Genomic DNA, 11,612 nt, shown 5'->3' with positions numbered 1-11,612 from the left:
TTTCTTTGTCCTGCATTCAGAATGCTTGCAATTAGAGGTTTATGACCTCACATTTCTGCTCAAAAGCAGTTTCTAACATTGTGCCCGAACTCCTGTCACAAAAGGAACGCCTCTAGTGTGGAATGTTATTATCAAAGAACCTTAATCTGTACGAAAATACAACTTTAACATATTTCCTTATTGACGGAATTTTGTCTTAAAGAAATTAGATATTGTGCACTATGTAATCAGGATTTGAAAATTGTCGGTACATATTAACCAAATTTAGTGTAGCACCAATGTTTACAATGAGCAGACGATAATACGAATTCGCAGCGCATGATACGAAGATCAGACCTCAGTAAATATTTTATTGTAAGGGCGCAGAAATGTTTGGGTCATTGGTGAGTAATTCACTTGAAATGCTTTTGTATGCACATATTTATATTATATCAATCAATGTGTGTCAAACTAAGGACACGGAGATAAAAAACGGATTAAGGACTTGATTCATCATTCACCTTTGTCTTTGATAGTAACTTAGTAACATTTGTTAATACCAATAACTAACTGGTCTGTTTTTCATACATTTTCTAATTTAAGTTCACTTGTATCCTTGAATAGGCTTAGTGTGGTACCGTCTGTGTCAACCAATTTTATATTATTTATGTAACTGCATTAAGTGATATTCGTTGAGAAACATTACCATAGGCATAGACATGGTATGCAAACATGTTTTCACATTTTATGTATGAACATCTGTTTTTTTTCCATTATATTTCCTCGCGATAAAAAATCACAGCAGATGAATATTAAAGATGATTTTTAATTTCTAAAATAATGTGACGCATCTACTTTGCTTTCATTGTTGCCTTGAGAAGTTGAGTCTAAGTTAAGTAGTAAGTGGAAAATCTGATGGCCTACAATATGTATATATATACATATATATATATATATATATATATATATATATATATATATATATATATATATATACATACATACATACATATACCAAGGCTTTTTCCCCCTACACAGAGGGTAGCCAAAAGGAAAAGGTATAGAAACCACTCCCACCCATTCTATTTCCTATATATTCCACTCCCCTCCTATATATATATTATATATATCACCTATACCTATATGATCTATATGCACCTCAAAATAAGGTTTGTCCATTACTCCATCTAGATCTCTGACTCAAAACATCCCATTGTTGCCCCACATTGTAGAAGGGGAGAGAGATAACTGCTCCCTGAATGTGTCACATGGTTATGGTGGATTTCCTACCAGAATCTATAGAAGTAGTCACTTATGACATTGTTTACATGACAGCAGTGATCAATTTGTCTCTAGAATGGGCACAAGATCTCTCCATATCAACTGCGATTTTAAATCTTTCACTTCTTCACACTTTTGCAACTGAACAATGGCAACTGCTCCCCTTACCACACGTCTTTACATACATATATATATATATATATATATATATATGTAGATATATATATAGATATATATATATATATATTATATATATATAATATAAATATATATAATATATATGTATATATGTATAATATATATAATGTATATATATATATATATATATATATATATTGTATATATATATATAATGTATATGTATATCATATATAATATATATATATATATATACACATACACATATTTATAAATAGACACACACATTTACAGGGTGTCCATTAATTCTGGACACATAGGTAAAAACTTAAAACAATTTATTTTTAATCTTTAGTTTTATTCAGATACCATCTTCAGTATATTTTCCATCATTTGCAATGCAAATATTAATATGTTTTACAAAATTTTGAATGAAACAATAGAATTTGGTCATATGTACTGATGAACTTGTTCTATGGAGTTTGTTAATTAAAGTTGGACATCAAAAGGAAATTAATAACATTCTATAAGATTTCTTGGGAACCATACTCATTTATGATTCTATAGCTTGGTTTCCAACAGTAAGGAAAATGAACATGGGCACCAGACACATTATTACAATATTTGTTCCTTGAGTTACTTTGGGCCATTCTGGTGGGTTTTGCTGGCTACCTGGGGTGCCATGGGGCTCCTGCAAGAGAATTGGGGCAACAAATTAATCGATGATGGATCGAACTTCACAGAAGTCAGAAAATGACAATGATATCACATTATAATTTGCCATTTGTCTTTTTTAGGGTGAGGGTATTTGCAGATTAAGGGGCCATATATTATCATTGTTTTGTATACCATTATGTTGGGCATTACACCTTAGGTTAGGTTAGATTTTAGATTTAAGTAAAATAGGATAGGTAAAGGTAGGTATTGGCTGGGATTGTTCAGATATATGGTACTTGTGGGTTATCTGTTGCCATATTTTCCAAGGAGAAAAAGGTTGAAAAATCAGTTTAAAAAGGGGTTAGGTTAGGTTATCTTGCTTTTTTTTTGTATGCTTTACAAATTACAAAAAACTATCCCATCTAACCTGACCTAGGGGTCACACCTAACCAAATGTAAGCTTGTGAGTTACCTGTCAAAACATAAATGTGATAATCCACATAGGTAAAAAGTGGCAACATATAACCCACAAGTACCAAATTTATATTTGGTTTAACTTCATGAACTATCCACTCATTGAGGGCTCTGATGCCATCAGACTGGTAAAATATTGTGATATTGACAGTGATACTGATCAAGTGTTGCCTATTATTAAAGTGAAGATTGTGATATCTTGCTTAGTATATATTTAACTGATTTATTTATTATTTTTATTACTTTTATTTGATCTATTTTTTCTTGTCATTGAATTTCATATCTTTTTATGTGCTGCCAGCAAGTGGCTCTTCTGGCCAAGAAGAAGAAGTGATGGATAGGGAAGTCCTCAGTCCCTCCTAGGTTGTTTTCCCTACCATGTCATTATATGCGGAACCCCACCCATCTCTATCCACTTGTTATAGTGTACAGAATAGATGAAAAAGTTTCTCTGTGTTTTGTCATCATGTCTTTCATTCACAAGTTTCCTTTATTTACTCCCATCTTTTGCACTCTCTCTATTCTTCTCCACATTAAGAGTCTTCTTTACCTCATCCATCCTCTTCATGCTTGGTCTTCTCAAAATCTCTCCATCCATTGCCACATTGCATGCTCCTTTGGCTTGTTTTTTCTTGATATATATATATATTTTTTCCTAATATGGCCAAACCACCACAGCATTCTTTCATCTATCCTATTGAACAGCTCACTTTCTATCCATGTTCTCTGCCATACCTCCATGTTTCTCACTCTAACCATTCCCATAACACTTAAAGTATTTCTCACACACTTCATCTTAAACACATTCAGCCTCTTCCTGTCTGCCCCCCTCAGATTCAAAGTCTCTGCTCTGTACAGTACTGTGTGCACAGTCACCTCCACATACTAGTGTCTTGTTATTTTTTGTTCTCCCCAGACATTGACTTGCCTCCTTTGTTTTATAATTCATCACAACATCCATGCCTCAATTTACAGGCATGTGATTAGAAATACAAGTAACCCTTTCATTACACAAGGGTTACTTAATTGAAGACATTGCACTGATAGAACTTGCATAGTTAGAACCTAATTTTTCTGAATGATAATAAAAGGGGCTAGGGTCTGAGGTCAAGTAAAAGTACCTTATGAAGGGGTCTTGTGAAAGAATACAGTTATCCCTTAACATTCACAGATTTGATTACTTGCATTAAGGTCGTGAATATTATGAGATAAGAGGTTTGGATATTTACAGGTTTTCTTGGGCCAACATTCCTTCCTGTTTGCTCACCAGCATCGCCCCACACAACTGCTCTGTCTCACTCCTGCAGTAAACACTGTAGTGTCTGTACCTCGTGTGTTTACTGCATTTGTACCTAACATTCCAGATTAACTTTCATGATGGCCCCAAAGAAGGCATCTGTGGCAGGTAATTTTACACAAGGGTATCACCATCACTGTTAAAATGCATTCATTCAGTATCACTGTTAGTATTGCTGCTAGCTTGACAATACAGAAGAACCTTGAAACTGCAAGCTAAAAGGGGAGACCACTGGTACATTAAAGCCATTTGTCTGTAGGTTCCGTATGTTGAGTGTACCATATAAATAAATGGTTGTACTAACTAGTGACAACTACCATCAACTCCGATGATAATCATTGTTTTTTGTAAATACTGGAATGAATAGATTATTTGTGCTGTATTCTATCATATTAAAGTCTTAAAGCATTTGACCACATCAATATCAAGATTCAAGATGTGATACACGACCACTTGTAGCTCAATGAGAGTTTTGAGACTCCACATATGTTTTTGTTTGTTGTGGAAGATGAACTAATGGAAGTCTGAGGATAGACTTATCTTGAATATTGAGTAGTAAGAGTAGGACTAGGAATAAATGCATTGTCATATATTGATACATTTTAATTTTATAAAAAAAAAATATGAGCTACATGGCAGTTCTGGTATGTTCATTTTTGTGGTGAGGTGATCAATATTGTACCATATTTTATCATAGCTGCAAGTTTGAAAGCATGTGGCCATGTCAATATCGAGATATTAATTAAGATTTCTGATATTCCCTGGATATGCTGACTTGACTGATAGCTTTAGCTATGTGGCAGTTCATGGTGTCTCAAAGTTTGCATCGAGCTCAGAGTTGTTGGTAGTGTGTCAAATCTTGATTATGATGATATTGATGTGACCAAATGCTTTAAAGAGTATAGAAATGATAAATTATGGCACAAATAATATATTCATATCAATATTAACAAAAAACAGTTAGTATCATTGGAGATATCACTAATTGTTGACAGTTGTCACACTGCCCAAATTTTCATATTTTGGTAAAAAAAAAAATTCTCCAGAATTTGTCCGCAGTCACTGAAATCCATTGCTTCAGTGTCCATAGTTTCAGGGTTTTATGTATCTTGGTTACTATTCTCCCTTTTTTTTATGAAACCACATTTCAATGACTTTTGATAAATTTATGATGAAAATATTTTTCCTCTGTAGCTAAGCCTATTCTGTGTTGGTGCTCTTTCAATGCTGGAAGTTGTCCTGAGTGTAGTTATGTCAGTGTGGTTCTTAGTAGATGTAGAAGGGTTTTTACTGTGGTACTTATATCTGGAGGGATTTTGGTGGAGTGTTGTGGTTTGTAGTCTATCTTGAAGGGCTTGTTTAGTGATCTGACTATGTTTGTGATTTTGTGTGAATGATTTGTGTAGTACAGGTATAAGAAAAAATAGATGTACCTGTTGCTGTAGAAGAGAAATATGAAATTGTGATCCTTGGAAAACAGGTTGTGTTGGAGGGAAAGGAATTTATTATCTTTTAGATTTGTATATTTTGAACAGTTCAGGTATTCAACCTAATGTAATGTAAATTTTGCTAGATCAATTGTAGAATTTCCCCCCTGTGTATATGAACTGATCGGTGGGGATTCCTCTGTTCCATCACTCGGGGACACACCATCGCTCGGGTAATTTTGTTTTGTTTTCCCCCTTTTTTTTTCTTTTTATTATTTAACCTAACATAACCAAACCAAACCAAACCATAAGTTGAGTAATAGAAAAACATTACTATGACCTGAGTGACAGTGGGGTGCTTCGGACCTTTGTTGATCAGTATGTGTGTGTAAGGGGTGGTGATTCTACAATTGGTCCCCTTTGCTGATCTAAGATTCTCCATCTACCCAGCCACACTAGGGCTACCAAATATAATCTGCCTTAAGTTGTCCCCATCACATTTGTGTTGTTTATTTCTTACCCTGTACAAATATGCTGATTAACTGCCAAAAGTGAAATTCACATTGCATGTATGTCACCAATGCAGTGTTAATGCAGTTTTTGTATTTGGAATAAAGAAAACATCTCATTCTTTTACCATGGGTCTTTTGCTTGGAATTTTGTATTTTATTAGCAATAACCAATACCTTGGAGATAATATTGTGCCAAAGGAGCATAGTCATAGATGTATGATAAAGGAGGGATAGTAAAGTTACAATTGATATAATGCTTATTTATTTATGTATTTATTTTTCTATTAATTTTTTTCTAAGTCAAGATTGGTGTCTAGTCATAAAAGAATGCAGCATGACTGGTCTTCAAGAGATGTCATTAAAGCCTACAAACTATTGATTGCACCAAACTTATGCAATCAGTGTCTTGCAAAAAATGTCTTCTACTCGGGCGGATGTCACAAAGGAAAAACCAATTCCAACAGTGTACCATTACTGGGGATTTGATTGCATGGGAACATTCAGTCAATAGTTTAGGGACTGCTTTTGGGGTGCCACTGTAGACCAGAGCCACAAGTCATTTATTTGTGTTAGTTAAAATTTCCAATGATAATAGTAATACTGTAATTGTTGTCTTGAGTTTCTCAGAGTGCAAAACCCACAGCCCCACTATGGCTGACAGTGGTCCTTGGGTTCTCCCACAGATCTCTCATGGAAGAAACGTTGGACTGGTCTGTGTTGTATTGGTGTGGTACTGTTTTTATGTTACTGCTTGAAAGTAGTAGGAGGGAAATAGTTATGGTTTGTTATCTCATTATGTGTGAAAAGATGTAAGAAATACAGTTAAGTTGTTAGAACTCTTAGGCTCAGTTTAGAGATTGAGAGTCAGCATGTCAGGGCTGCACCTGACAGAGGTGAGGGGGCAGATGGATCTTAAAAATGGCCAGTTCTGCTGTCTGTTTTCCAGGACCACCACAAGCAGATGCCCATCATTGGTCCCATATAAAGGAATAAAAATGCTTGAATATTACTGCTGTCCCTCCTTTAAGCTGTTCCCTAGGACTATTGGGAAAGAGGAGATGCAAAGAGCATTAAAAGCAATGAAAGCTGGTAAAGCACCTGAGTTAGATGAAGATCACTTGGAGTGTCTGATGAACGGAAGAGTTGATCTAGTAGATTAGCTAGTGAGATTGTATGTGTGGTTAAGGGAGGAAAGTGTACCAGTAGACAAGAGGAGTACATGTGTAGTTCCATTATTCAAAGAAAAAGTGAATATTGTATTTCCTGCCATATAATGCACACTTTTTGAAAAATCTCTCAGCATCATATACCCTGATGGTTAGGTTTTTATAGGCCTTTGGGGTCGAGGTTACTAGTACTAGACTAGCATCTAAGTGCTCTGTTTGACGTGCTAGTTCTCTTAAGACCATATAATTTTGTTCTTTACTTATTTCAATCATGTGCTGCAACATTGACAACACCAAACATTCAATATAACACTATGTTTTGCTATTTATAATTTTCATTTTCTGTATAAAGCTATAAAAGCACTGACTGCTGGGATCAGCCTAGCTGATCATTGTTTACATCTGATTGTCATGTTTTATTCCATGTTTTTAACCTATTTTGTTGTTATTTCAAAACTAATACCTTTAAGTAAGGAATCTCCCTTGGTCAGATAGTTGACTTTGTCTATTTAAAAAAGAGAAAAGAGAAATTGGCATTATTAAAACTTTATGAGACATGTAAACAAAGCATTTGTTATGGAAATAAAGGTCAGATATTTTCAAAGCACACCAAATAACACGAGTAAGAATAATTATGATGGAAAGCCCTGTATAACCTTTTGTAAAAATGGCAATTGTGTAGACTGATAGAATTTATATGGGTTGAAGTCTAGATTCAGGACAAAATTAGGTCTCCATTTAGCAAAACTCAGAATGTAATATGTAAATATTATCATCATTGGGAAGTAAAATTTTGGTAAGTTAAACTTCATAGTTATAGTCTGTTTTGTGTGTGTATTAATCAAGATTTGTTATTTATGCATAAGTATATGTTAACATCTGTTACTGCTTTCAGATGAATCGGTTGTTGAGGCCTTCTTTAATAAATATTTGTAAGGAATCGGCCCGTTTACAGACTAGGCAGATGACCACAGTATTTGATGATCCACCGGTGGAGACACAAAGTGTTGAACGGCTAGAGAAAAGTAAGTTGCTTCTTTAGATGTAGAGTATAGATGCCAAACATTTGGTTTGTTACTTAATTTAATCTAATTGGACATCCATGGCTGTACAACAGCTGGCAGTAGCCCTGTGACTTTACTTAGTATATTTCTTGGAATCGACATTAGACTTCTTTTTATAATGTGTGAATGTAGCAATGTTTATCACTGGCTAATAGGAGGAGGATGAGTGAAGCAGGAGGAAGAGTGATTCATAAAGACAAGTTCTTTTGGTATTACCTCATCTCTACAAGAGGGTTAAGCCTCATTGACATGGATACTATTCAAAGAAAATTACAAGGAAGGAATTGATAAATATATACCAAAGAAGAAACAAAAAGAGATATAAAGTGTTGGTATAACAAAAAGTGCAGTGAGGCTAAAGACAGAAGAGACAAAGCCTGGAAAAAAATGGAAAAAATACAACAACAAAAAAATCGTCCAAATGGCAAACATATATAAAACTTAGGAAAGTATATGTGAATATACACAGGAAAGAAAAAAAGAAATTATGAAAAAGATATAATAGACAAATGTAAGGATGAACCTAAACTCTTTTACAGATATATAAATGAAAAACTAAAGGATAAACATGAAATAGTAAAACTGCGTGAAGGAGATAAAGAATATATAAATAACACAGAAATAGCAGAAGTTATGATCAGACATTTCAGGTATGTTTTTACAATTGAGAGCTCACAAATTTGGGAAGATGGACAACAAGAAAGATCCCCCAAAATGAAAGAAATAAAGGTAACACAGAAAGAAATAAGAGACCAAATAAAAAACCTAGATGTTAGGAAATCGCATGGACTGGATGGAGTTGCAAATTGGATATTGAAAGAGTGTATAGACGAACTGACAGACAAATTATACAAGATAATAGACTTCTCACTCAAAGAAGGAAAGGTACCACAAGATTGGAAAGATGCAAACATAGTACCAATATATAAAGGAGGAAACAAAGAAGATCCTACAAACTTCAGACTGGTATCCCTTACAAGCACAGTAGCAAAAATATGCAAAAAAGTCATCAGAAACAAGTGGACCAAACACTTGGAAGAAAATAGAATGGTAAACCCTAAACAATTTGGCTTTACAGGTGGAAGATCGTGTACCACAAACTTAATATGCTTTTACTTGAGATTAATTGAGATAATACAAGAAAGAGATGGCTGGGCAGATTGCGCCTTCTTGGACTTGCAGGAGACATTTGACAAAGTACCACATAAAAAATTGATAAGAAAAATTGAAATAATAGGAGGAATACAAGGTAAGCTACTGGAATGGATGAAGGATTTCTTAATTGGGAGAAAAATGAGAGTGGTACTTAGAGACAAAAATTCGAACTGGGAAGATGTGAAGAGTGGCGTCCCGCAAGGCTCTGTATTGGCTCCTTTAATGTTTGCCATATATATGATATGGATGAGGGAGTAAATTGTTGCATGAACTTCTTTGCTGATGATGCCAAATTACTCAAGAGAGTAAGAACAGAAGAAGATTGCAGATTGCTACAAGAAGACCTAGACAAAATATGGGAATGGAGAAGTGAGGTGAACTTCAACATCAAGAAATGTAGCATAATGGAATTTGGAAAAATCAAAAATAGAATATCAGGTCAATATAAAATTGGAAACAAGTCAAAAAAGTCGATTCAGAAAGGGACCTGGGAGTGATCATCCAAGTGACTTGACACCTGATAAACATGTCAATAGATTATTTGGAGAGACTTTTTATTTGTTAAGATCAATGAAAGTGGCCTTAGACTACATGGATGAAGAAATGGTAAAGAAAATAGTGGTTACACTAATAAGACCTAAACTAGAGTATGCTGCAACACTATGACCTAGCACAAAAAAGAACATAAGAAAATTAGAAAAATCCAAAGAGCAGCAACAAAAATGGCACCTACATACTCAAGCCAGTTTAGATGATGTTACTTGTGACGACAGTCGAAAGGATGGCAGTTCGAGTCCTGCCACTGGCAAAGTTGAACCAGGGGCATGGTTCATTAAATTCCACGCTCCAAAGTCCTCTGGGAGGGGGACCGCCATAGCCTTCTGATGGAAGGAGTTTGTGACATTAAACCATCATCATCATCATCAAGTGATGTAACCTTGTCAAAACATACACCCATCCCACACCCATTGTCCCTACCAACTCATCATCTTGTGGATATTAGGTTATCCCTGACCCCTGCCATACTCTTTCACAACAACTGCCTAACAGGCAGAGTTGGTTCACTCTAACTGCGTCATTATATCTTGTAGAATGCCAATATTTCTTCAGTAATAGTTGCACAAGTTAAACTAATTATTTACTCTGTTCTGACAGCTGTGAACCAGGTCGTGCTACTAGGCCGAACAGGGGCAGCTGCTGAGAAAAGAGGAACAGAAACCCATCCCGTTGTGACCTTCTCTTTGGCAACACATACCAACTTCCGTAAAGGCGATGGTAATTTTTGCTTTGATTTACATTTATCGAGTGAATCTTTTGGAGACCTGCAGATAAGATGGAAATGATATGACACAAGTGAAGCATTTTATTATGTTCTCATAGAATTTTATGTAAAGCTAATAGTAACTTTTGTTCTGTTTTCTACTTAATAGGTAGATGACTATCCTCTACCTCAAAATTAATTCTTTCATAATCTCTTGGGGACAAATCAGCTTTTAGTATTTTTGTGGCTTTGTTTGACAATTTCATTCATGTTTAGGCATGTGTAGTCATTTGTAAGTCCATTATAGATCAATCAATCAATCCATTGTCCCTAATCTCTAGCAGAAGATCTATTGATTGTTGGAGAGCATGGAAAATTAATTGAAGTGGAGTATGAATTTTATTATTATACATCTTCAGATAAGTAAAACATGTTTTGTATGTTCTTTCTTTTCAGATCTCATACAACAGACAGAATGGCATCGTATTGCCGTCTTCAAACCTTATCTTCGGGAAACAATTTATAGATATTTGAAGAAAGGTCAAAGAGTGATGGTGCAGGGAAGAATTGGATATTTAGAAAAGAGGGACCCTGAAAATAATTCATTGGTGATGAAAAGTGCAACAATTATTGCAGATGATGTCATTTTCTTTTCACAATAGTTTTAATAATTGAATTTGTAAAGTGGCTATACTTAGTTTTCTACATGTTCTCCAGTAATGTTTATATTTTGTGAATCACTTCTTGCCTATGCCTGTAAGAGCTATTCAAGTACAGGAAAACTTAGCTCTGTTTAAGTGTCTGAGAGCTGTTGGAAGATTTTTATTTTTTAAACTGGAGTTAAACAAATGATTCTTAAGTTTATGTAGACCATTTTTATAACAAATATATGAATGCTAAATAGAAATAATTGTTGCCTTAAATTCCACTGTGTGGATCAACCTGCAGCCCCACAGTGGCTGGCAACTGTCCTCGGGCTGATCTCTCTCAAAAGAAACTTTGGACTGTTGTCCATGTTGTATTGGTGTGGGGCTGTTTCGGTGTTATTGGCTGAAAGTATAAGAGGAAGGAAGCAGTCGCTGGATAGCAGGTCTCTGTATGAAAAGGTATAAGAAATACAGTTAAAGTTGATGAATAGAGATCTTAGACCCCGATGGTTGCTGGGTTTTGAAAATGGGCAGCTCCACTGTCCATCTTCAAG

The 11,612-nt window shown here is 34.9% G+C and overlaps 1 protein-coding gene across 2 annotated transcripts; it reads left to right on the top strand.

Moving 5' to 3' along the window:
• The first annotated feature begins 254 nt into the window (after window positions 1-254).
• mtSSB (mitochondrial single stranded DNA-binding protein) lies at window positions 255-11,319 on the top strand. 2 transcript variants are annotated; one of them, XM_076202729.1, is made up of 4 exons: window positions 255-383; window positions 7,827-7,956; window positions 10,306-10,425; window positions 10,868-11,319. In XM_076202729.1, exons 1-4 carry the CDS (start codon window positions 369-371, stop codon window positions 11,071-11,073), a joined length of 471 nt encoding a protein of 156 aa, XP_076058844.1. In that variant the 5' UTR covers window positions 255-368; the 3' UTR covers window positions 11,074-11,319. The 2 variants fall into 2 exon arrangements, with proteins under 2 accessions (XP_076058844.1, XP_076058845.1); XM_076202730.1 differs by lacking the exon at window positions 255-383 and adding an exon at window positions 3,811-3,934.
• The last annotated feature ends 293 nt before the right edge of the window (window positions 11,320-11,612 follow it).

This window comes from Oratosquilla oratoria, chromosome 19 (assembly GCF_046742065.1).
Source record: "Oratosquilla oratoria isolate Oo_2021 chromosome 19, ASM4674206v1, whole genome shotgun sequence".
NCBI lineage: Eukaryota > Metazoa > Arthropoda > Malacostraca > Stomatopoda > Squillidae > Oratosquilla > Oratosquilla oratoria.
The sequence above is the reverse complement of the archived record's forward strand: the minus strand, read 5'-3'. Positions and strand labels throughout refer to the sequence as shown.

Bases quoted from the DNA above. Each gene is read 5' to 3' on its own strand.
- mtSSB (XM_076202729.1), top strand. The intron at 7,957-10,305 runs GTAAGTTGCTTC...CTGTTCTGACAG, and splicing joins TGTTGAACGGCTAGAGAAAA to CTGTGAACCAGGTCGTGCTA. The intron at 10,426-10,867 runs GTAATTTTTGCT...CTTTCTTTTCAG, and splicing joins CAACTTCCGTAAAGGCGATG to ATCTCATACAACAGACAGAA.